At 54.8% G+C, this 24,672-nt stretch overlaps 4 protein-coding genes across 4 annotated transcripts; 3 read left to right on the top strand and 1 right to left on the bottom strand.

The window, feature by feature from the left end:
* Positions 1-3,968: 3,968 nt before the first annotated feature.
* BZA05DRAFT_435861 (uncharacterized protein) lies at positions 3,969-4,940 on the top strand (the record flags this gene model as incomplete). The annotated part of the gene is made up of 1 exon (XM_051486382.1): positions 3,969-4,940. Exon 1 carries the CDS (start codon positions 4,191-4,193, stop codon positions 4,938-4,940), a length of 750 nt encoding a protein of 249 aa, XP_051340060.1. The 5' UTR covers positions 3,969-4,190.
* A 10,514-nt stretch (positions 4,941-15,454) lies between these two features.
* On the top strand, positions 15,455-18,205 carry BZA05DRAFT_396180 (ferric reductase NAD binding domain-containing protein). Its single transcript, XM_051483508.1, has 4 exons — positions 15,455-16,052; positions 16,120-16,729; positions 16,797-17,703; positions 17,769-18,205. The coding sequence occupies exons 1-4, from the start codon at positions 15,838-15,840 to the stop codon at positions 17,930-17,932; spliced, it is 1,896 nt and encodes a 631-aa protein (XP_051340059.1). The 5' UTR covers positions 15,455-15,837; the 3' UTR covers positions 17,933-18,205.
* A 2,774-nt stretch (positions 18,206-20,979) lies between these two features.
* On the bottom strand, positions 20,980-22,519 carry BZA05DRAFT_396177 (mannose-6-phosphate receptor binding domain-containing protein). Its single transcript, XM_051483507.1, has 3 exons — positions 21,987-22,519; positions 21,652-21,915; positions 20,980-21,588 (listed from the first exon to the last, which is right to left on the bottom strand). Exons 1-3 carry the CDS (start codon positions 22,313-22,315, stop codon positions 21,315-21,317), a joined length of 867 nt encoding a protein of 288 aa, XP_051340058.1. The 5' UTR covers positions 22,316-22,519; the 3' UTR covers positions 20,980-21,314.
* A 136-nt stretch (positions 22,520-22,655) lies between these two features.
* Positions 22,656-24,471, top strand: BZA05DRAFT_396167 (ergosterol biosynthesis ERG4/ERG24). The gene is made up of 3 exons (XM_051483506.1): positions 22,656-22,913; positions 23,003-23,283; positions 23,347-24,471. Exons 1-3 carry the CDS (start codon positions 22,882-22,884, stop codon positions 24,306-24,308), a joined length of 1,275 nt encoding a protein of 424 aa, XP_051340057.1. The 5' UTR covers positions 22,656-22,881; the 3' UTR covers positions 24,309-24,471.
* Positions 24,472-24,672: the final 201 nt, after the last annotated feature.

Below are 24,672 nucleotides of genomic sequence, written 5' to 3'. Positions count from 1 at the left end.
TGGTACACACTGCCCGCACACTTCCGATGTCCGGGGACCGAGTTGAACGGATGCGGTATACGCGTCTCGCTCTCATTTGTTCAGAGGATACCTAGGCACTCGGTACTGTTCATGGACGGCCCTGTTGCCAGTGCCGGCCGGTGACGGGTAGTTAAGTGTAGCCTGCAGCAGGTATTTCCATGTCCGTTGGCTCCGAAGATCCACCGAGCAGAATGCCCGGATGTGCTGCGCATCCACGCATCCCGTCGGAGGTCGCCGAGCTTCTCGCGTCCCATAATAGAGTACCCACTCCATCTAACCTTCAAAATGGAACCTACCAGCCGAGCGGAGGGAAAAGACAAGGTGGCCTCCAGGTGGACTTCCGAGCCGGACCGGATGGCTTCTCACGATTCATTTCCTTTCACGGCACCGTAGGGCGGCTGACAGCCTCCTTGCTGTGCTGGCTTCTGAGCGTGGGGAACCATCGGTATCCGCTGTTTTCGGGGTTCAACCATTCGCCGCCGCCGAACACGTTGAAGCTCCCATCCGTGAGCTCGAGCTACATCCGGCAAAGGCTTGCTTCCTGCTTCCTCCATGGCGGTGGGCCCTAGGGCTTCAGCCTTCAGATTAGAGGAGAACGGCCGGTCAGGGTAGGTCGCTTCGTTAAGATGTGAGGGGTGAGAAGTCGTGTAGAGCAGAGACGGTGAGAGACTAGAGATGAGAAGCGGGAGAAGGATGCGGAGGAAGCATGGTGTAGACGAGCTGGCGCCTGTGCACTATTAGGCTGTAGGAGTACTGCAGAGGCCAGCGTACCTATTCAGGTCCGGCGGCTCAACACCACCTTTCCAGTTAGTACTTGTTAGTTAGAAGGTCGAACTGAACAGCCAGCAAGAACTAACTCAACGCTTCTCATGCTTCTTCTTCTTTACCACAAATGAATACCTAGCAGCCTATGTACGGCATCTACCTCGGCCAGCCTTCCACGCGATCAAACCCGAGGGCGAACCGTTGCAGTGCTGTGTAGAGTAAATATCGGCAACTCAATGCACACCCGTCGCCCAGCGGCAAAGTCGTCAGGGAAGACAAGAATAGAAGCGACTCAGGCACCCGTACCGGTACTCAACCGCTCCGGTCTTAACTACTGCACGTAACACTGGGCTCTGTATTCTACCCTCATCGCCGCGGTGTTTTGTACAATAAAATACATACCGACGCAAGGCGCGCGGTTGCATAGCATACCTACAGGCTACATACTCTACGGCACTCTACTTTAGGTACCTCCCTTGCCAATGACCAGGTGCAGAGTAAGGCAGGCCCGGCAGGGCCCGTAAACCTGCATAAACCTTCATGCGCGGGGGAAGGGGAGGTTTGGGGGCTGAATGGTGAAGAGTCTTTGGCGAGCTTTTTTATGGGAAGGGGGATGGCCGGAAATGGCCGTGTGATAGCGCGTGATGCATTTACGTCCGAGACTCCGAGCACGCGCAACATGCCGTAGGTACATGGTCAAGACGGTCTGACAACAAATGGTTTATCTACTCTACATACAGATCCAGATATAGAGACTTCTCTACCTTGAGTACATCTCCCAAGTCGCTCCATCCATCCATCGATCCATCTCGAAAGGAAAGGAAAGGAAACGGGTATCACCAATACGGTAGGCTACCTACTGCCTACCCAGGTAGCTGACTGCATACACAATTACGAGCACTACTCTAAAGTGGGCTCGCATGCGCTCCGAAGATGTATCGTACTCTATGTAAGAAGGGCATCGCCAAAGCATTCCAGATAAGCTTCAAGGGGGAGGTGCGTCGGCCCCGCGGCCCGTGAAACAGCCGCGATCGGTGTTCCCGAGCGAGACGGGCTTACCCTAACTTTGCAGCAGCAGCAGGTGGAGATCTCTCGCGGCAGATGTTGGGTTATGTACCAAGATATATGTAGGGCATGGGGGTTCTGGCATCTCGGCATCAGGTAGTCCACCTCGCGAGGAATTAGGTAAGTCCGCAAGACCTCGGAGAAGAAGTACCAGCACATATCACCCTTGAAGGAGAAGGGGGCGGCCATCCGCGAAGCCCTGCTAAGGCTAAGGCACTCGCGTGCTGGATTCCTTTTCTTCCATCCATCCATCCATCCGTACCGCCACTTGCGCAACGTGAATGCAGAGTACCGTAACTGACCTTCGGTACGATGGACAAGAATACGGTACAAGCTCATGATACCTCGTTTCCGGCGGTTCTGGGGACCTTCGAGGCGGCGGTCCCGTCTCGCCCTGGCGCTTCGTGGCCTTTCGCGCTCATACTCTCTCCAGCACGAGCACGAGCACGGATGTTGAGCTTCTCCACACTCGAGCAACCAGCGCTGACCGGGCAGGGGGACCTTAGAGTACCGTAACTTCACGATAAGCAAGTCTTGTCCCTTCCGCGACTACATAATTCTCCTACCGATATCTGAAAGTTACCAAGGCTCCAAGGCTCGATAACTTACATATTTGCCGGCATACATACAAGGCCCATGGCCAATACATATGGCTTCTGGAAACATCTTCATCGGGATGCCAATGACCAAGCCTCTAGTCAGCGGGCGGAGGGGGAATCCGAACCCTCCAAGACATGCGTGATGCATTCTCCCCTGCTCGACGGATTCGTTGCGCGATGGATTCCCTGCGCCGCTGCGCGACGGATTCGCTGCGGCGCACATGTGAATCGAACGGCGAAATTCCAGTGGCTTCCAGAATCCATGGTTCAATTTGCCGTCCAAGATTATCCACGCAGGTCTTCTGCCTCGACTCTCCCTTTCCAGAGACTCGGAGCTAGAGTAGAGTAGAGTACCGTAAAGCAGATATCACTCCGCTCTACTCTACTTCCTAGTAAGAGGTCTGCGCAAACAGGGAGTTCTATCCTTCAAGAGGGTAACCCTCCGAGAGGACAGGCGAGTGAAACCACTGGTGCGTCTCTGCAGAGATTTCAGGAGCAAAGATCGAAAGCGCACTGTATGGTTCTGTATGTAGAATTTACATTTCAATTGGGGCGTGTGCAGCCACTCATGATGGCTGGCAGTGTCGACAATGCAGGTACCGTGCGACCACATCGCCATCGATTGCGGGCTCAGGGATCCGTGCCACCGTATCGGCGGTTGTGATGGATTGGTTGGTTGGCGAGTCGCAATCTTTCCGTCGAACCTTCGAATTCGACCTCGTGGGTCCTGATATCACAGTGGGAGTATGAACCTAGGTGTGGAAACAACGCCATATTCCTATTTACCGACCAGGAGATTGAGGACATCTCTGGAGGCAGATTCGAGCGGCTTTCCTCGGCTGCAGCCTTGCTGGGGTTGGAAGAAGAGCTGTGGGGGAGCTTGAGCTCGACGCGATAGATATGTGTATGATAGGTAGTAGGGCAGCTGGTACACTCGCTGGGGCCGCTATCGTCTGGCGCTGGGCCGTGGTTGGATCCCTTTCACTGTATAGAGTCGTTAGTAACCAAGCAAGTAGGGAAGTAAGTGAGCGTGAGTACTCGCCTGCCTGCCGTTTTCTTCTTCTTTTTGCACTGTGGGTGGGTGCAGAGTGCCTGTATGATTCTATCACCGCCGTTCGAAGAGACCGGACATGCTTCCCTCCATGAGCTCCTGGGAACTCAGGACCCCACTGCCGCTTGGCCCACAGCGGCAAGCTGCAATCAAACCTCGCAGGACGGAGGGGGGCGGTTCCTGCCCCGATGGGGCAAGCGCAGTTCAGGGTGTAAGCTCACTGGGAAATGAAACCGACTCGGAAAAAGAAAAAACGAAACAACCCACCAATCGCCGTCCGCCGCTTGGGCTGTGGAGCAGCAAGAAATCGGAATCGCGCCGCCCCACCTGCCAGATGGTTCATATCGCTGCTGATTATTTTTGGTCCGTTCGGCCACCACCAGCTGGAGGCGACAGGGGAGATGATCGCGGACGTGTGGGGATCTTTACCATCCTGGGCCACCGCACCCCTATCCCCAGGGCCACCCACTTGGGTATAAGGAGCCCCCCCTTCCAGCTCCCTTCCTCTCATTCTTCTCTTCACCAAAGCAATCGTTCTAGCTCACAGTCTGCCCGTCGCGTCCAACTCCGTCGACCCGCACAATCAGTTTAATCGTCACTCTTTTGACTAAACATCCTCCAATCTTTACCTTCTTAATCACTCGCCAGTTCTTTTGAAAGAATCCCCCTCTTCAACTTAATCAATCAAAATGCGTTTCTCCACTATCGCCTCTTCTGCCGCGCTCTTCGGAGCTGCCGCCATGGCCCTCCCTAACCCCGAGGTTGTCTACGAGACTGAGGTCGTCACCATCACCTCGTGCGGTCCCGATGTCGTCTCGTGCCCGGCCACCGCCGCCACCTACACCACCCCGGCCGTCGAGTACCCCGTCGAGACCCCCGTTGTCGCGACCACCTCGTGCACCACCACCGAGGGTTACCCCGTCGAGACCCCCGTTGCCGTTGAGACTCCGTCCTACGGATCCCCCGTTGACACCCCCGTTGACACCCCCGTTGACACCCCCGACTACCCCGTCGAGACCCCCGTCGACACTCCTTCCTACGGATCCCCCGTCGAGACCCCCGTCGACACTCCCTCGTATGGCTCCCCCGTCGACACTCCGGTCGAGACCCCCGTCGACACTCCGGTCGAGACTCCTTCCTACGGATCTCCCGTTGACACCCCCGTCGAGACCCCCTCGTACGGCTCCCCCGTCGACACTCCGGTTGAGACCCCCGTCGACACTCCCGTCTATGGCTCTCCCAGCGTCCCCGTCGGTACCGGCTACCCGACCTACGCCAGCTACGTTCCCAGCGGAACCGGTGTCGTTGACATCCCCCTCAACACGTCGACTCCCGTCACCCCCTCGTCCGTCCCCGAGACTTACGAGGGTGCCGCGTCGGCCAAGAGCTTCTCGCTCATCGCTGTCATCGCCGCCGCTGGGGCTCTCTTCCTCGCATAAATCAGCTAAGCTTCATCTACCGGTCTGACGATGATATGGCTTATTCTGGGTTAATTGGGTTGGATTGGTGGGTTGGTTGATCGGTGTGGTGAATTGTGTATCGGTAAATATGGGGGGTGGATTGGTTTGTGATTGGCATGTCTCGGCAAAGGAAATGGGCGTCGTTAGATCTTCTGTACTTAATTAGGAGGGTTTGGCTCGTGAGATTTCTCAATCTAGATTGATATATTCTTTCAAACGTTTTTTTTCCTCCGTGGGACCCGACAAGACCACTCAAGGGATTGGCGGGTCCATTTTTCTCTTGTGTCCATTTTTGTCTTCTTGTTTTGTTGGTAGTAAATATCGTGGAGTCGTTGTTTTACGGTTCTGTTTGTATGAACATGGCAGTCTATCGCAACGAATTGTCTGATTTTTCCCACGAGAATTCCGCCTATTTTTCCCTCTGTGAATTAAACTCGCAGCTGTGTGTTGTGTGGACTTTGGGCGAAAACGAAAGGGGTGGTGGGTGGCAGCTACTGTCTTCCTTCCTCCCGTGGGGGAAGGGAGGGGCGGGGGGGCGTGCAAGCATGGGCATGGACAGGGCAAAGACAGCGCTTTACCACGTCCGGCACGTGGTGCGAATGGATAGGGGTAACAGACCGAATCCGTCACGAGTGTGCCACCTCTCTCTATGAGCTCCCTCTCTCCCTCTTTCTCGTCCGGGCGGCTGAGAACATGGTCGCATATCTATCACACATATCGTAACACCCGTATATCCGGAGTGGCCCAGAGGGATTGGTTCTCGTCCACTTCGAGAGTATGGAGAGTGTGTAGAGTGTGATGGATCATACGTCGTATGTATGACTGCCAATTCCGTGCTCAGAAAGAAAGAAACACCACCTGCCAGGTACATTTTGTACATACACACCTGTGTACACAAGTAACCATCTGCGTGGAACACCTTCCAGAGTCCATCCCGTCGCTGTCGCTGTTTGAGAACCGAGAGAGAAAGAAAGAAAAAGGGGCACCACGTATCTTGATTCTAAGGAAGCCAGGAAGCCAGACATCCATGCACCTTGGGGGGTGGGTGGGCAGGGCCCTCCGCCTCCTCGCAAACCCGTTAGCTGCCCTAGAGTAGAGTATGATATCTGTGAATGTGTGTGGGTGGGTGGCCTTTGTGCGATGTGTGCCCTGACGATGCGAGGTGATTTGTACCTCTCGCTTCGGTGCTTTTTTGTTCCTGCTTTTATGTTCCTGCATCAACAACACAGGAGGGAAGGAAGGGAAGCAGGGGAAGCAAGGAAGCAACTGCATGCAAGGAATTCCCACTCTTTTGCTTCTTCCGCCCAGCTTCTTACACAGACTCTAGAGTAAGGTACTGTCCTCACGTTGCGCCGAGTCTGCAGTCACCAGTGTTCAAAGGAATCAAAACAACGAGCTGCAGAGTCCAGTCCAGCGAGCGAGGGAAGGGGGGCCGACCGACAACCACCACCCACCTTTGATCACGTGTCTCCAAGCCAGTACTCTATCCAAGCCCGTCTGCAAGCCAGGTAACAATCCCGGGCCAAGCCTTATGCGGACTCGGGGGAAGGGACAACTAACTAAGGGCCAAGAGTTTTCGGTTTCGAAAACACCCCACGTGAATCCATCATCCCGGAGCTTTGAAGTTGAAACGGGCTACCAATGTACCTAACTCTAGTTCGCCGACGCTAGCGGATTCGAGGGTGAGGGGAAGGTCGGAGCGGACGTGGACGACGAGGGGTTCGGACTCGAGTCGAACACTCGCGATCACTCTGGTCGGATACGAGGAAGGGCTGGCGGACGGCTGGCCGCCGTGTCCGTGACGAGTGGACATCTATGCCGTGCAGGTGTCAAGAATCTCCATAGATCGACGGGATGATCATGTCGCAATCTCTCTTCCGGAGATCTGGAGGAGACGAGGTGGGTGAGTTGGAGAGTGGGGAGTATGTAGGTATGATGTAGGTACGTACGTGTATATCCCTCCCCGCCAGAAACGTGTCCACCAGCAACCTGTGAAGGACAAAGGGATCCGCAGCCTGACGGGTGGCTTGGGACGATCTTTCTTTCATGTAGTATGTAGGTGTGTAGGTGTGTAGGTATGAAGGTATGACGGTATGACGGTATGTAAGTAGGCTGTAGGCATGTACGTGATGCATGTCCGCGCGGCGGAGTTGGGAGCTTGTGTAGAAGTCTTGACTCTTCCGCATGAGGCGGTGACATCCAAGACTTTTTTTTTGGTTTCTTCATGGTTACGATAGTATGTCATATTGCATACGGTCTATCTGGATCATGCCAAGTACAAACTCTTGTCCTGCCTACGTATGTGTGTATAATAGTACTCTACAGTCCAGATAGCTGGCTCGATGGTTACAGCGACGCATTCCCCCCGCCCGTCGCCGCCTGGGCAACCGCAAGTGCAAGACCGATCGAAGCAAAACAGTGCATGATATGTAATCAGTGGAGCAGACTCGCGAGTCGTGCCACCCAAGACTTTAGTACCTAAAGTAGTGTGGCTCTTCGCTTCGTGGCTGGTGCGAAGTGATATCTAGTGAAGGACTTCCGAGTGATGGGCTTCGAGGCGAAAGCCTGTACGCTAGTAATCAAAAGCGGAGTTTGCTGGAGGATCCAATCCCATCGTATCGATGCCCGCTGCGAAACAGTGCTTACACGAGATGGCTGCCAGTCAACTCAAGTCTCAGCAGCGAGTGATATCGTACATAGCGTAGTAGACTGATACCCATGTTCCGAGTCTGCTACCAGCCCAGACTGTGGTCGGATGTGGGCCAAAATACGTGGTGGCGATCTATCAACCGTGTTCTCGAGAGTTGAGAAGGTGGCCCAACCGGCTGGCTGTGAGGAAACTGGTATGTACCTCTATGTGGGAGAGTATGCTAGCTGTTTTATATTCGTCACTCGATCCTACTAGCCTGCCGGATTTCAATGAACACGGGTGACATCAAGTGCAGGAGTCAGCCAGAGCTCTGCTGCTACTCCAGGTTCGATCTGTGCGTACGACGTAGGGTATCTGGCTTCGGCCAAATTGCTTCGGCCAAATTGCTTAAACGTTACCCTAGGGCTATCTGTGTAGGAATGGGCGAGCTGCACACGAATGAATCGGGAAGTGGGACTGCTACCTTTGCCAAGACCATAGTGGAATGACCTCGCAGGACCGCCCTCGCTCCTCCATTTCTTCTGCACTTCACTCCTCACTTTCTTCTCCACTTCATACTCCTCATTTCACTCCACATTTCAGCCCCTTGACGGCATTTCAAACTTACTACCTCACGGCAACACCCTGCCCATCCATCCATACCTCCACCTATCCTTCCTTCCTTCTTACTTCTATCCTTCATTATTCCTTCTCTCCATTGTTCCTTCTCTTACATCGGCTTCATATTACCGTTGTCTTTTTCACTCTCTCTCTCCCTGCGAAGCACAACTGCAGGTGACCCCCTTCGACCCTAAACTGCAGGTGATCTGGAGGGGTGCGGGCTTGGAAGACTTCAATGATCTCCTTGCGAAGCTTCAATGTGTTCGGGGTCGGAGATGGTGTGTTCATCGCAGCCTTGGATTGAGCACCCGCCGCAGAGCCAAATAACCACTACGCATCGGAAGGGTATGTTACCTTTCACTTCTGGGCGTCAATGTGAGTGGGCTGATTTATTTGCAAGTGTGACCGTCCGAGCGGTCTTTCCAGTCGCTCATGGACAGAGAAGTAAGTCACTTCATCGTACTGGTTTCATCACACGGCTAACAAACAGCAGCCTAGTGTAGTGTAGTGGATACTGCAACATGAGGTTCTCTGTCCTGGGCGGCTTTTCATTGCCTTCTACATCACACCTCCACTCGTACTCACCTTTACAACACATTCACCCTCACAACACACTCACAACCACAACCACAGCCCGCTCAACCTCAAAATCAACTCACTTAACCACAAATCACTCACCCTCAGTGGCTCCACACAGTTTGCTTGAGCTGTCATTGGCTCTACGCCGTTTTGCTTGAGCTACCAGTGGCTTTATTCCGTTTTGCTCGAGCTGATTGTGCCGGCGTTTGCTATTGGCTGCTCGACGGTCTTCCGACTTGGCTACTAAGGTATGTTCCTTCCGCTGCTTTTGGGCTTAGCTGAGGGTAAGCTGACGTATGCTTGATTTGGATCCAAAGCTGGAAGACCTTCCCCGCTACTATTCGTTTGCTCAACCATGCAGTACTTTCCACCATCTGCTGTCCAGCAGCGACCCACACATCATAAACGAGTAAGCAGTGGTGTTTGACAACACCTTCCCTCGGTCGCCCAAGACTTCTGCTCACAGCGGAAGCCATGCGCACTTCCGGATCCATGTTTTGTCTTGTTTTCTTTTGTTTTACACAAGCTGTTAAGCTCGATGGCACTAGCTAAGGAGGGATGATATGCGTCTGTCAGATTTTGTTGTTGTTCATTTATTAATTGCATGCGACCTATCTAGGGTGCGTTTGTTGGAAGAGTAAATTGAGTATGAGGGTTTATTCTCGCGAGGTGATGGTTGATGAAGTTTTTGATGGATTATGTTTCTTTGGCTGGATTCAGACGCTCTAATAGTTAGCTGGTGGAAATAATGAGTGGTCTTGATATGGACTAGGTTGCTTGTATACACTCTGATTACTCCGCCACGATACAGTGATGTGATGGCTGGCGAGTCGAGAGGAGCTGGATCGACAACCACCTCTTGCCTAGGTGGCTCTTTTCAACTTGAGATGCAGCCCAGTCGACAGACCAGCCACCAAGACTTGAAGCAGGCGTGCAAGCAAGCCTACCAGCCACTGTCCCACGTACATATCGTCATTTCTCGTCAGCGGGGCAGTGAGGTCAGAGTGATATCTAGTGATGAGCCGCCGAAATGTTATCCTCACACGACTAGCCCAGACCCGCGAGGAGCTCACTTCTTTCAATAAGACGGCGCACTACAGGCTTGATTACAACCTCTGCTGACGAGATGTTTTCCAACGAACTTTCACAAAACATGGCGACCTGGGATGCCACCACTGATCATTGTAGACCCTAATAATAGAGCGAGCTCTGTCGTGAGTTTCGGTGCCGACGAAAGCGTACGGTCCCGTGGGGCGGCTTTGTGACGGGGAAAGGGGGAGACGACTTCGCATCCACCGTAGCGATTATTGCCCAATGCCGGCACCATTTACCGCGCCGACACCTCACACCTGGCCAGCCGGGCGGGCCGGTTTCATCGTTGCCAACTTGCCATAACCAGCCGGCACGGCCGAGCCGGGAGGCAGTCTACAGAGCTCTTGGCGTGTATGCTTCTATACTTCTTCTCGACGGCCCGACGGGAAAAGGCTGCTTGCTTGCCGTGCTGCCGTGCTGTGTGTGGCCGCTCGGAGCCTGGAACGGAGCTCGAGGGTTGGCGGGGGTTGGAGGGGGTGAGCGGTGGTGGGTGGGTCCTCACTTGCATCCTGCCCACCCGTCCACCGGTTACGGCACCCTGCGCCCACGTTCCAAGCCGCTGTAAAGAAAAATCGCTGGAGCTCGAGGAGCTATTCGCATCCCACGCATCACGATATATCACCCGCCCCCCTCTCCCTTGGCGCACCCTTCCGAGTTCCATTCACGCGGCAGATGAGATGGCAGATAGCAGATAGCTGTCCCGGAACGCGGTGTGATCATCCACGATCATCCACGACTACCAAAAGCTCAAACTGTGCGTGTTGGAATAAGGTTTCATGGATACTTAATTATCTTATACTGCCCCGTGGAGTGGCGTGGTGCACTGTAGGTACTGGCTGTACTTGCGTGGCGTGGTGCTGTACTATATGTACATATATCGAATGCAATCTGGGTGGGGTAGGTAGGGAATGTATTGTGGGGTACATGACGCAGCAAGCAGCGGTATTTTGCAGGATTTATGTAAGTATACAGTAGAAACAAAGCTTGTGTGTGTGGGGCGCGGCAGCATGGCGAGCTCGAGCTGCGTGTGGAGTGTGTGGAGTATATTGTGGAGCACGTATATACTATGATACCAAATTGTCAAATTACCAATGAAGGAGGTTGATCGCGAGCATGAGAGAATGAAAGATCTCGCTTGATACATCATACGACTCAGCTGGAAGTTGTAATCGAGTGGAGAGGAGAGGAGAGCTGCGGGGTAGATATAGTATGTACATATCTTCAGGCTCCGTTCAACTTCCGTATGAAGGACCCGGCGCAAAGCGCAGATGCTCAGAGCGCCGCCTGGTCGGATGGAGGTGTCTGACGTGTGATCGACTACGTCCGTTGAAATTTGAGACGTAGAACGTTCCCACGCAGAGGCAGAGCGCAGCATCATCCGGATTTTCCATACCCACCATACTCATCGGAGCGTTTCCCGGTCTGACCCGATTGTAACTATGCCCGAGCTCGCCGGTCACAAGTGCACCGTGTACTGAGCACCGGACCGATAGCAGCCGGATACCTGCGTGTCCGCCTACCTACCTGCGTGTCCGCCTACCTACCTGCGCATGCACGCCATAGGTAGTGCTCCGCTCGGGCTCGGGTGCGCGCGCTCGCGATAGCACATCCATCCGTGGGGCATGTAGTTGATTATCAGTGGATCCGCAGGCCGCAGTACAGCATGCGCGAGCCATGGGTCCATGGGAATCGAAGCGAATGATCATGCTGTGTCTCAGTCAGTGGGTAGGTACTGGTGGGTAGTTTCTGGAGGTAGTTGCTGGAGACGAATGCCACCTAGTGATGCGCGCACAGTGACCTGACTCGGTCATCTGGACACTGGAGTCTGGACAGACAATGCGGCGAGCGCCGGAATAGGGCGCCGGAATAGGGTAGCGATTACGGCGGTGCGGGTCCGGTGATCTTGGGTGTAGGAAAGGTGGTTTCGATGGGGGAACGATAACTGCCAGTGCCAGTAAGAAGTTCGAGAGAGAGATAGAGAGATAGAGCTCGAGTGACGGGTCTGGATCACTGGACTAAGCCGGGATATCGAATGATGCCATGTACGCACCCGTGATGTCGGTCCGTCCAGTGTCCACCTCCCTGAGTCCCCTCCCCACCTCCCCCACCCCCGGAGGTATAGTGTGTCACTCAGGTTTGACGGGCGGCGGGTGCCGACATGCCTCGACATGTCTTCTGGATCTATCATCTCGGTATCTGCTTTCGGGGTTAACCAATTAACTCTGGTCTCGTAGGTAGGTGGGTACGTATCAAGACTTATCCGTTTTCACATGAAGGCGGTGAAGGTGGTGAAGGTGGTGCAGCTGGTGGAGTGAGGCCCGAGGGGGCATGATGTGGGGTGTGGGGATGGTTTGCACAATGTTTGAGGATAAGGATAAGACCTGGATACACAGCTATGATAGCTCCGGTCGTTGGCTGTATCGCGTGTGTATGTATTCGCCATGGGTGGATGCTGCTTTCTTATCGCTCGGCTCGGTTCCGCTGCGTTGCGATAGCAATCCGTGAGCTCGAAGACTTGCGTTGATGAACCCTCCTCCAAGCCGTTTGAGTCGATGTTCCGGATGTTTGAAGTACGCAAAATATTATCATTCCGTCGCAATAGTGTTTCAATCCTTCTCGATCTTTCTCTTCGGCGTGACTTGAGTTAGAACATTGTCCCCCGCCGTTCGAAACTGGAAATGGAAACCCGTCGTACGTATACTCACCTCCACATCCACCGCCTGCTCCACCACCACCTTCTCCACTTGAGTGACGTTTGACCACTAACCAAGTGCTTAGTTACCCGCGCGCTCGTCGTCGTCCAAGTACGAGTGCTCTCGCATGACCCTTCCCCACGCACCGGCACCGGCACTTGTCCATCACAGCCGAGCTTCCTCCCCTCCCCCGGCCCCTCCCGGCCCCGGCAACTTCTGAAACCCCCCAAACCGAAGAATCGGGAAGGACACGCACGCAGGCACGCAAGGCGGCACGAGATTGCCAGTATGTACACATGTATGTATGTAGTCATGTACCATGTTCAGGCCAACAGAAGAAAAACAGACACAACTGGGTTCGCCTCGCCCATTGGTTGGCACCGTGGCGGTGGGGCCGAGGAGGTGAGAGGCAAGATAGGCTGGATAGGCTGGAAATACTAGGTGGTATGGCTGATCTGATCTGATGTGAGGTACATGCTTGATACCTACTTGGTACATAGGTTGGTAGGCGTTCACAGTTCACCGGTCCCTAACCGTGGGATGATGCCGTAACGTACGTAAAAGCAGGCTACGGTAGTAACGGTACCGGTATGGGCGGATCCCCGGTGAAGTACCGACTATGTAGTATGTTCCCTATACCTAGCTGGCGGGGGAAGGGGGCGAGGGACTGGTTTTTGACAGAAGCTTGAATACGAACTTACGAGCGGACAGTGCATTGGGGATATACTAAGTGGATGTGCCGGTATGGCGATTTTGAATCCTGATGGACATTGTAATTTGTGGATCCCCGATGTCCACGGTCCACCGGAAATCGATATCTATATACCTATATAACTCACTTATTTTACTCTACTCTATGCTGTGCGGTTTACGACATATATTCAGTACATATATGGCACACACACACTCACAAATCCGTGGCAACTATTTGCACTTTAACGTAGACACTCCCGCTCCACGAGACACGATACCTACTCCATGTTGTACCTTGCGTTGTGCCATGTGCCCGAGCTCGCTCGCGATATCGGCCCAACTTCCAGCCTCCAGGTGTCCGCCCATCCCGCGCCCACGCCCGCGCCTGCGCCGGACTGAGACTTGGAAACCCCCAACGTATCGCAGTTATCGCCCTTCAGCGGAGCTGGGGCAAGTGTAGGCGCTTGCCGAGAGCCGGATCTCGCGCTCGCGATTACTTTCCTTTCGTTCTCGGCGATTTTATTCTCCCCTCCCCCGCCCGCCCCCTTCTTCTGAGGACGATGCGAAACGGTGGGTGCACGTCACCTCGCCCGAGGACCGCGTGGAGAGAGGAAGGAAGGAAGAAAGGGTGGAGTATGTGGAGGTGTTTTCAGCCACCCGTTGCTGTACAATACTCTAGGTATGTAAAAAAAAAATGTGATTTTGTCCGAGACGCGAGATTGTCCAATGGATGGCACAGAAAGCCGGTATTGGGGGAAAAGGGGAGCTGGACTCTGGAGCACGGGCTGGACTGTCGGTATTTATGGGAGTCTGTCAAATCCACCTGTCGGCACCAGATTCTGGGGATCAGGAACTGCGCGGACCCGGCTCTGTCTGTATGTCTGGCTGTACATTCGGGAGTTGACATAGTACGCCGCTCGAGGGTGCGGTCTTGCATGGAGTAATGTAGAGCGAAGGAGTATCCAAGTACCTACTCTACCCACGGTAGAGCAGATGCCTTCGCCCGTAACTATCGAGGAAAAAATGAGAGGGGAGGTGAGTACCTCTGTACCTTGCTGCGCAGTCAGCGATGTATGTATGTAGAGTATACATAGATATCGGAGGTGCCCAGTGCTGAGTAGAAGGTAGAGTGGCTGTCCGGTTCATCCCTCGGAAGCGCCAAGTACTAGTTGGCATCGAGGTTGAAAGTCCCGAGGGAAGCGCATGGGTTGATGGTTGATGGCCAATCATGGGTGGCGGACGCCTGCCAACGGGGACACATTCGACAGGAGGGCGTTTCAAAGAGAGTCGCGATTGATTGCGGAGCTGAGAAATGCCATCAATGAGCCAGCGAGCAAGCGAAGGAGGTGGGAGGATTCAGGAAGGAAATAGCGAGGAGAAATGCTTATGTATTATGCATACGCAGGTAGAGTAGGGACCAACCCGATCGCTAGCTTGGGGGTGGTCGCCGGTTGGTGGACGATGGTCGTTCGGTGAAGCAGGTAGGCTCTTGCCCCGCACAAGGCAGGCAGCGGCTACGCGCCGAAGATGAGCGACTCGTGGGTCTTTGTTGTTTTTTCTTTTCTTTTCCGTACATAGCCGTCGTCGCCTATCGCATTGTTTTTTTAGGGGAGGGGCGATGAGGGGGCTCTTGTTCCAGGCGGGAAGGAATCATTAGCCGGCTGCGGCTTACGACGACGACAGCGATCGACCCGGTCACCAAAGCATGAAAAGGCTCCATGGTTCCTGGCAAGCATGAAACCCCCTGCCGCTAAAACCCTGACCGCTAGTCCGGGGAGTGCCTGTTTGAGCACCTCCTGAGAATTGGGATTCGCCCGTGACGGAGGATCGTCAGGTCCGGCTGGTGAGGAATTGGGGCGTTGCTCTACCCACGGCCCAGGCATGCTGGTCGCAGTGGGGGCAAAGAGGGAGAGGGAACAGTGGATCAACCAACCGCCAACCAAGAACAAGTTCTTGCGGTTTTCCCGGTCGAGCAGCTGATAGACCCCCAGCAAGCGGTTCCGCACTGCAGCCACGCAAAATCATCAAGCAAACGTGCCATCAGGGATGGCTGAACAAAGATTTGCAGGATTGGGGCCTGGTCAGTCGAACGAACGAGAGACCCGGAAAGCAGAGTACGGTACGAGTCAACTACTATAACTGCTGTGTGCTCCCACCCAGAGTGTTCCTGGTTGCTTGTCTGCCGCCCCAGCACCCCCCCCAGCTCCCCAAATTCCGCACGCCTGCCCGCTGCGTCTTTGTGTGTTTGTTGCAGTGCAATTGCCGATAGAACCTCTTTACGAGACTCCATTCACTCATCCCAGCGCCGGCCGCATTCCATTCATTCCATCTTTCCCGCATATACGAAAGAATAAAAAGAAAAGGAAACGAAAAAGAAAACAACAGGCTCGCACCCAAGTCACCGAGTAACATCTCGAACCCGAACATTCATCTCGCTCACTACCTATATATCGGGCTTTCTGGGACTGCCTGAACTCGGACGGGGTTCTGCCAACCAAACACACTCGCTCTCCCTCACCACTCACCAGCACTCACTCACTCTCGCACTCCCTCACTCACTCACACAGTCATGTCAGCCCGCCTGTTGGTAGGAGCCGTTCTTACGTCCGTGTGGGTTGCGAACGTCCTGGTTGCCGCCGCTGCTACAAGCGCACCAGTCGCCAGTGGAAACGCCACCAGTGCTGCGGCCGGCAGCGGAAACAGTACTAAGGCTGCGGCCAGCGGAGGCCATGGAGCTCCCGATGAGGACGAGATTCGTGCTGAGTTGTTGAACTCGAACTTCAGGTGTGTCCCTGCGACAGTGCGACCCCCTCGACCGTTTGACGGTTCACTGACTCCTCCCGCTGTGTAGCAAATGGATGGTCATCGCTCTGGGAGCCTTTGCGTTCCTGCCGATGCTGTACCGCGGCATCTCGGTCATATATGCCCAGATCCGTCTGCTGGTCTCGCTCAACACCGAGAACCAACGGTACTTTGCCTCGCCCGGCGGCGAGCTCATCCCGTGGCTGAAGAAGAACGTCTTCTACGCCCCGCTGCTCCGCGTCCGCCACAACCGCGAGTTCCAGCTCTCGACCGCCGTCAACGTTGGTACCCTCCCGACTAGGTTCCAAACTTTCTTCTTGGTGGGATATGTTGCCACCAACATCATCTTCTGCACGTACAAGCTCGACTATTCCGACACGCAGACGATGCTGAGCGAGCTCAAGAACCGCACCGGTGTGATGTCGACCGTCAACATGGTGCCGCTGTTCCTGCTGGCCGGGAGAAACAATCCTTTGATAGGACTGTTGGGAATCTCATTCGACTCGTTCAACTTGGTTCATCGCTGGTTGGGAAGGATCGTGGTGCTTGAGGCATTGGCCCATACTTTCGCTTGGATGGTTGGAAAGGCCATGACAGTTGGATGGGAAGTGGTCAGGGTGTCCATCACGACTAGCGCATTCATCATGCCTGGCTTTGTGGTATATGAATTTTCCATCTCTCTCTTCGGCCGATGCCGAGGATTGTACATTGCTGACCGAGTTCTAGGCGACCGTTGCATTTACTTTCCTCCTCCTGCACTCACCTTCGGCCATCCGCCATGCGTTCTACGAAACGTTCCTTGTCTTCCACATTCTAGCCGCAGCCGTGGCCTGTGCCGGTCTTTACTACCATCTCGCATACAAGGAGTCTCTCCAGGTCTGGCTCAACTACCTCAAGGTCGCCATGATCTTGTGGGGCATTGACCGCTTCCTGCGTCTGTACCGCCTGGTCAAAGTCAACGTAGGCCGGAAGATCACGACCGCCCACGTCGAAGCCCTCCCCGGAGATGCCGTCCGCGTGACCATCCGCATGACCCGCCCCTGGAAGTTCCGTCCAGGCCAGCACCTATACCTCTACATGCCCAAGGTTGGCCTCTGGACCAGCCACCCCTTCACCATCTCCTGGAGCGACGACAAGCAGCGCGTCGCCTTCGACGACGAGAAGCTCTCGCTGCACCGCCAAGATATCTACCAATCCGACAAGACCATGTCGCTGATCATCCGGCGCCGCACGGGCTTCACCGACAAGCTGTTCAAGAAAGCCTTCGAGTCACCAGACAAATCCTTCACGACGACAGCGTTCGCCGAGGGGCCATACGGCAAGATCGACACGCTGGGCTCATACGGCACGGTGGTCCTCGTAGCCGGCGGAGTAGGAATTACTCACCCGGTGCCGTACGTGCGCGAGCTCGTTGCGGGCTACGCCAACGGCGTGGTCGCAACCCGCCGCATCACCCTCGTCTGGGTCATCCAAACCCCAGAGCACCTCGAGTGGATTCGCCCGTGGATGACGGAGATCCTCGCTATGGAGAAGCGCAGAGACGTCCTTAAGATCCTCCTCTTCGTCACTAGACCGAAGTCCACAAAGGAAATCCATAGCCCCTCCGCTACCGTGCAGATGTTCCCCGGAAGACGTAAGTTCCCCCCTCCCCCATTACAGCTACTTTCCTATGCGCAGAAACTAACATGTATGTACTAGCCAACTTCGACACCCTCCTGAACATGGAGATCGAAGCGCAAATGGGCTCGATGGCGGTAACCGTGTGCGGCGGCGGCTCTCTCAGCGACGACGTGCGCCGCGCCGTCCGCAACAAGCAGAGCATGGCGAATGTTGATTTCATCGAGGAGGCATTCTCGTGGTAGTCACTTCGCTTCACTTTGTCGTTCACTTCGTGGTGTAATAAAGGGTTTCGTTTCTTGTAGTGGGGGCTTTTTATTTTACTTTACTTGCTCGGCTCGGGCTTTGGCTTTTGGGATGGATTACGTACGGGCGTTTTTTGTGGCTTGTTTTTGAGGTGACGGTGGTGTGAATGGGTGGATGTGTAGATTTTGGTTGGTTGCGAGCGTATATACTATACCTGGTGCGAAGAATGGGATCACTCCTGGCTGTTGACGGTTGTTCTACGTGTTGAAGAGTTGGGGGGCCGAGTGCTTCCCGCCGTGATAATTTCCTCCACACAACTAGTGGAATTCATACCTATGCAAGCGGTTCATCTAATCTGCCCATCACAGTTCTGACGGTCTTACTCTACGGCGGGGTCAGTTCACATCCGTGGGTGACAGGTATAGTTTGGTATCACTCGCCGTCCCGGGATTCCTCATGGATTCTACATATGTACACCTGGGAAGCACACAAAGTAACGAGCAACGTGCCACACGGAGGATTCATTCACGCTGTTTCCAGCCCGAAGTAGTGTGCACACTAAAAGCAGCTTCCATTACCACCGCAATTCCCAGTCGTGATAGCGTGATAGCATGATGCATCACGAAAGACTGATACCGTACCCAGTGTACTCCCCGCCCGCCCACGCCGACACCACCACCGCTTTTGCCACCCATCCATGGCACGATTTAAACCGTCACCAGCTGATAGAACCAACCCGGAATGGGTCCTTCGATCACACCACAGCCATCAGCGATGCTATTAAGAGGATATATGTTCGACAAAGCTCCCGTGAAACAAAACAAAACGTGCTGGAGACTGGGATGACTTAAGGAACATTCGGTGGACCTACTTATGTACTAGCTACCTATGACGGTGGGGGAAGGGGGAGTGCGTGCAACCGTATGGCGGTACAGGACCTGCTAGGTAGGTAGTCCGCGGGCTTGTAGACCACTGCTTCACGAGTACCGGTATATATAACCCTGCTGTTGATTCGGGCCAGCTGGTGGCTTGGGAACCGAATCTCCGGCGGGGTCGCCGTATACATACTGGGTATTTCCTACCTACACTACATAGTAGGTCAGTACGGGAACTGAAGGCTGAAGCTAGGCTGGGCACACTGCTACTCGCCTACCCCTATGTGCCATCTGCTGAGGCTTTGAAACCCGGAAATGCTTGGAAACCCGAAAAGCCCAAGTCGCCGTACCCTTCAACATTGCGAATTCACGATCTAACCCTGCTATCTAGTAGTTACTGCGGTGCTCCGGGATGGTCTGTTCAGCTACATTTCTGGTTTTTTTTACTCCTGTTCCTGGATGACCAAGTGATAGCGCGAGGAGACGGAGACAGCACTGCAATTGCAATACCTTACATGCCGCCACGGACTACGGGCTGCGGTACCGAGTGAAAGTCATGCGCCATGCATATGCCAACGGGAGCGAGGGTGATTCACTGACTGACTTCAGACTTCAGACCGACCGGCTGGCTGACTGACTGACTGTCGTTATCATCGTGCCGTTATCGTCACGTCGTGCCGGTAGACTGGTAGAACGTTCCGGTGGAACAGTCAACGTGCCGGAGCGGGATACATGATACCTCATACAATTCATTCATTCATGCCACAAAGTTCAAACCGTTCCACAGCACGGACTGCAGCACACATGGAGATAAGGTACGACAAACCCTCCCGGAAGCGAGTAACAGCTTCCACGCAACGCGCCATCGCCGCCGCCTCAAGCATACCTCACCACACAATTATGTCTGAAGGTGCTCGTTCGAATCTCTTCCGTAGGTGTTCCCATCATTGTATATGGTGGTGGTGAGATAAGGATAGTGTTCCTCAAGAGCCTGGAGGAGCAGGTACCAAAGTAATCGAGGATATCAATTCCCAGGCTTCGGCTTTAGCGTCGGTAGTCAGCCGGGCGAACACTAGTACACATACCGGTACGCACACCGGTACAAAGCCGTGTCCAGATGTCTCGGTTAAAGTTTAAACCACGAGAACCCCATACCTACATACTCCAGGAATGATGAGTGCTCAGCCATTATTCGTCACACGGCAGAGTTCCTAGTCGAGTGCGTGATCTTCACAATGAATCACTCGGCTAAAACTTCGCGCGGTCTCGAATCATGGACGTCAAGGCTTAATGGCCCTGTGAGCAGCCAATTCGGCTGTTTCAATGGCTGCTAGTGGCTATTGAATGTCACGCCGCCCCGCTCCGCCCTGCCCTCCCCATTCATCTAGAAATACCTATCGTCTCCTGAACGTCCCCATCATCCCAAGTTTGCCGGAGGTCATTCGGCCACAAATAAAACTCTCGGTCTTGAATCATGGATCAGATCGGATAGGATGGACCTCAATGCTGTGTGAGCAGCTAATTCAGCTGGTCCGTTGGAACTGTGTTTACAACAGCGGCTGCCAGTGGCTATAACATGTCACGCCGCCCTTCCCATTCATTCAGAAATACCTATTGTCTCCTGAACGTCCCGTCCCCATCCCGAGTGCGCTGGAGGTCGTTCGGTCACAGACAAAGATGACGTTGGTTGGTTACAGAACATATTTTGCCAATTTCTACCTGGTAGTAGTACCACCAAACCACCATACCACAAATCCACGATTCGAATCTATAAGCAAGCAAGCAGAACTTTTTCCTTCCCTATCTAAGGGGTGTAAGTATTCCATGTATTTTCCCCGTTCCTCGTCCCCATCCCCTCCCCCGACTTCCCTATCCCCGTCCCAATCCATCCTTCATGAGAGGTACATATGTAGCCATGATAGCATTTCAATCCCGAAAACATAACGCCAAACAACAAACAATCCGCACCCCAAAGCCCAAACGCGAAGCCCAAACAAAAGAAACCCCCCTCCCCCCTCCCACCTAGTAATCACTCTCGCCCAGTAGGCTAGTAATCACTCTCGCCCCAATCATCATCCAGCTCATCGATGAGCTGATTCTCATCGACGTAGCCACCGGCGGCACGCGCGCGGATGAGGGGGTCACCGCCGACGGTGCGGGCGCCGAACCCGCGGGCGGCAGCGGAGGGGCGGAACGACGACGGCAGAGGCGCGCGCTCCAGCACTAGGTTCCATACGGTTCGTGCCATGTCCTGATGAAAGAAGAAAGACGCCATCAGCTTTGTGGATATAGAGGATGCCAAGATTTCGATAAAAAAGCAAAAACGGTACGGGGGGATCTGTGCGCTGCGTGGGCTAAGCTGAAAAAAAGAAAAAAGAACAGACGAAAACAGACGAACAAGGCTTAACGACAAGCGGCTGCGAAAAAGAAATATGAATTACGAGTGATAAGAGTGATAAGCGGCGGCGGCGGTGGGTGATTTTGGGTGGGGGGCGGGCAGCGTGGACTAGGCCCACTCATTATCGCCCCTTTTCCAGCCCGACGATGTTTGGGAGGTGGAGGAGGGCATGTACGAGCCTCTTCTCTTCGGGGCGCCAGAAAACATCGAGAGCAGACGCATGAAAAACACCAATGGCATGACAAAAACACGCACCCAGAAGAAGCCAAACGCCGCGGCCCACGCATGGTAGTGCGGAATCTGTCGCCAGCCCCGCGCATGCATTACTGTGCGCTGGTAGACGATGCCGCCAACTAGGTATACTACTGCGAACACTCCCATACTACACGCATCATCCGTCTCGATTAGTGGCCACCGTCGGGGAGAGAGTGTGTAGGAGACGTACATAGCACCGAACACGGCGCCGGGCCCCAGCGCCTGCGCCTGGTTGATAGTCGCGCAAGCGAACGCCGTGCGCACCTCAAAGAAGTACGCGCAGTCGTTCATCTGGCCGACGAAGCTGACCGACGGCTTGCGGAACTGCTCGTGGTCGCACATGAGCGACATGAGCGTGCTCTTCCTGTAGTTGGGCGCATCCGGACACGGCGAGCCGTTCTCGTAGCTCAGGACTAGTTTGCGGCCTCGGAAGTGCGGGGAGATCGACGCGCTCCTGTACATCATTTACCCCACCCGTCAGTTCCCCGCCGCCCGACAAGGGGTGGAGTGGGGTGGAGAGCATACCCTATGGAGTACACGGTCCCGTTCTTTTCGTAGAACGCGCCCACAGCATCGTCGTTCGCGCCTTCGGGTGATATTTCCGTCAGTACGGGCCCACAGATGTTGATGCTGAAGTTCGCGCCGTAGTCGAGGCCCTTGACGTGCCAGTCCGCCTGCGGCGGCAGCATGTCGGGCAGCCGCCGGAGCTTGCGCAGGTCGAAGAAGTTCTCGCTGAACGGGGACGTCACGGTGCATTCCGGGTCTACCGGCTTTTCTGGAGGCTCGGAGACGGCCAGGGTCGCTGGTAAAAGGCTCAGGCCGATGAGCAGGAGGTATTGCGTTGGTAGCCGCATAGCGGCGGCGAAGAAGGTGGTGGTTGTTACGGTGGAAACGGTAAACGAGCGGTGCGAAGTAGGTGCGTGAGGGAGGTTGGTGGTAGGTGTCGTGCGGCTGACCGGGTGTTTGGTCCTGGAGGTGGGAGCTGAAGGCTGAAGCTGGTTGGGGATGTTACGTATGAGGAATCGAGTTGTTTCGCACGTGTGTGGCTTGGATGGCCAGCAGGCTGCAGGAAGGCCAAGGGCTGTGCAGCCTCGCTCAGTCATCCTTGGCCTTGACGCGGATCCGTTTCCGCTACTTTGGATGCAAGGGGCACCAACCTTGTGCTTCCGCACCGGGCAATAAAAGTTGTGGAGCGGATGCGAGGATCCCGAGAGTGAGTTCATCAGGGAGACTCGATTGTTCCGGCGAGCGTCACACACTCTTCTTCACCGACCCTTTCACCGTGGACAGCAGTCCATCGTATCTAATCTTTAATTCGGCGACATCTACGAGTTCGTCGGTAACGAGGCCTATGAGCACCAGTATATAATCCACCTAGTCCCCCCTATCCAGCACAACAACACCACCACCAACCTCGACAATGATCGAGACGGAATACCAATTCGGCGGCCCGTAAGTCTCCAGTCTCCATTCCAAGCACCCCTTCCCCTCAATCTCGCCTCGCTCAATTGAATTGAATTGACCTGACACCTCTCACTTAGTCTCGGTGCCGCCGGCGTGACCTTCGGCACACCCGCGATCGCATACCTCCTATACTTTGTGTGCAACGAGAACGGGTGTCCGTCGAGTTCGTTCCTCGAGGATCCCCTCGCGGCCCTCGCCGCGCAATGGCCCGGCATTGACGGGGTCTTTTCGTCAAAGATCTTTGGCTACTACTGCGCGTGGTACTTTGGGCTGGCCGCGTTGCAGTTTATCCTGCCCGGGAGAACGCAGGAGGGTGTCGAGCTGAAGGACAAGACGCGTTTGAAGTATAAGCTCAATGGTATACACATACAGTATTCTCATCACCCGGAATCCACGGCTGACTGACTTCACCTTACCGCAGTCCTCGAAACCTCTCTCACCATCTTCGGCTACCTCGGTTTCATGACGGTGAAGGAAGGACTCAGCTGGAGCTTCTGGGTCTGGATGTGGAGCAACTACCTCTACCTCCTCAGCTCCGCGCTGGTCTTCGCCACGCTCCTTGCGACCTACGTATACGCCGCCAGCTTCTTCACTCGCGAGCTCCTCTCGGACCACGGCGCGACCGGCAACCCCCTGTACGACTGGTTCATCGGGCGACCCCTCAACCCGCGCATCGGGATGCTGGACCTAAAGCAATTCTCGGAGCTCCGCCCAGGGATGATCCTGTGGCCGATCCTGAACTTCACGTTCCTCGCGCACCAATACACGACCGCCGGACGCGTGACAGACAGCATGCTCCTTGTGAACGCGTTCCAGGCGTGGTACGTGATCGACAGCTTCATCAACGAGCCCGCGGTGCTGACAACGATGGACATCACGACGGATGGGTTCGGGTTCATGCTCGCGTTCGGTGACCTGGCGTGGCTGCCGTTCGTGTACTCTCTGCAGGCGCGGTACCTCGCCATGTACCCGACCGACCTTGGGGTGCGGGGCGTGCTCGGCGTCCTCGCGGTGCAGGCGACAGGCTACTACATCTTCCGTGGCTCCAACGGCGAGAAGAACAAGTTCCGCACGAACCCGGAGGACCCGAAGGTCGCCCACCTCAAGTTCATCGAGACGAAGAGCGGCAGCAGACTCCTCGTCTCCGGATGGTGGGCTGTCGCGAGACATGTCAACTACCTGGGCGACTGGATCATGGCTTGGGCGTGGTGTCTCCCCACCGGATTCAAGACCCCCGTCACTTACTTCTATGTCGTCTACTTCGCCGTGCTCCTGGTCCACCGTGATAGGAGGGACGAGGCGAAGTGTAGAGCTAAGTACGGCAAGGACTGGGATCGCTACACGAAGGTCGTGCCGTGGAGGATTGTGCCGGGGATTTATTAGGTGGGAGGTGTCGTCGTTGGGGGGAGGGGAGGGGGCAGAAAAGGATGGATGGATGACGGATGGATGGATGGTTGTATCATATTGCATACCGTAGATTAATCATTATGCCTATTAAGGTTGACGAAGATTTAATGTGTCGAAAGCGGAGCGGGTGAGATCAGATGCGATGAGGTGAGGTGATGACACAATGAGTCTTGACTCTTTCTTTTGCCTGGTGCCTAGTGAGCCGCACCCCGCCTCGTTGCCCCACCAGCCCGCCATACCTGAGCTTCCTTGACTTGACTCAAAGTTCATGCCACCGCTACCACGCCATAACCTCCAAACACTCCAATTCACACTTCGCTCGCAAATCTACACTCACCAA

The sequence above is a fragment of the Tricharina praecox genome (assembly GCF_024521635.1).
Source record: "Tricharina praecox strain CBS 144465 chromosome Unknown BZA05scaffold_10, whole genome shotgun sequence".
NCBI lineage: Eukaryota > Fungi > Ascomycota > Pezizomycetes > Pezizales > Pyronemataceae > Tricharina > Tricharina praecox.
This window is presented reverse-complemented; position numbering and strand designations above follow the sequence as displayed.

Coding starts and splice junctions, on each gene's coding strand:
- BZA05DRAFT_396180 (XM_051483508.1), top strand. CDS start 15,838: ATGTCAGCCCGCCTGTTGGTAGGAGCCGTTCTTACGTCCGTGTGGGTT. Junction 16,730..16,796: donor TCATCATGCCTGGCTTTGTG/GTATATGAATTT, acceptor ACCGAGTTCTAG/GCGACCGTTGCATTTACTTT. Junction 17,704..17,768: donor GCAGATGTTCCCCGGAAGAC/GTAAGTTCCCCC, acceptor TGTATGTACTAG/CCAACTTCGACACCCTCCTG.
- BZA05DRAFT_396177 (XM_051483507.1), bottom strand. CDS start 22,315: ATGCGGCTACCAACGCAATACCTCCTGCTCATCGGCCTGAGCCTTTTA. Junction 21,916..21,986: donor GGGACCGTGTACTCCATAGG/GTATGCTCTCCA, acceptor AATGATGTACAG/GAGCGCGTCGATCTCCCCGC. Junction 21,589..21,651: donor GGCGCCGTGTTCGGTGCTAT/GTACGTCTCCTA, acceptor TGATGCGTGTAG/TATGGGAGTGTTCGCAGTAG.
- BZA05DRAFT_396167 (XM_051483506.1), top strand. CDS start 22,882: ATGATCGAGACGGAATACCAATTCGGCGGCCC. Junction 22,914..23,002: donor GAATACCAATTCGGCGGCCC/GTAAGTCTCCAG, acceptor CCTCTCACTTAG/TCTCGGTGCCGCCGGCGTGA. Junction 23,284..23,346: donor TTTGAAGTATAAGCTCAATG/GTATACACATAC, acceptor ACCTTACCGCAG/TCCTCGAAACCTCTCTCACC.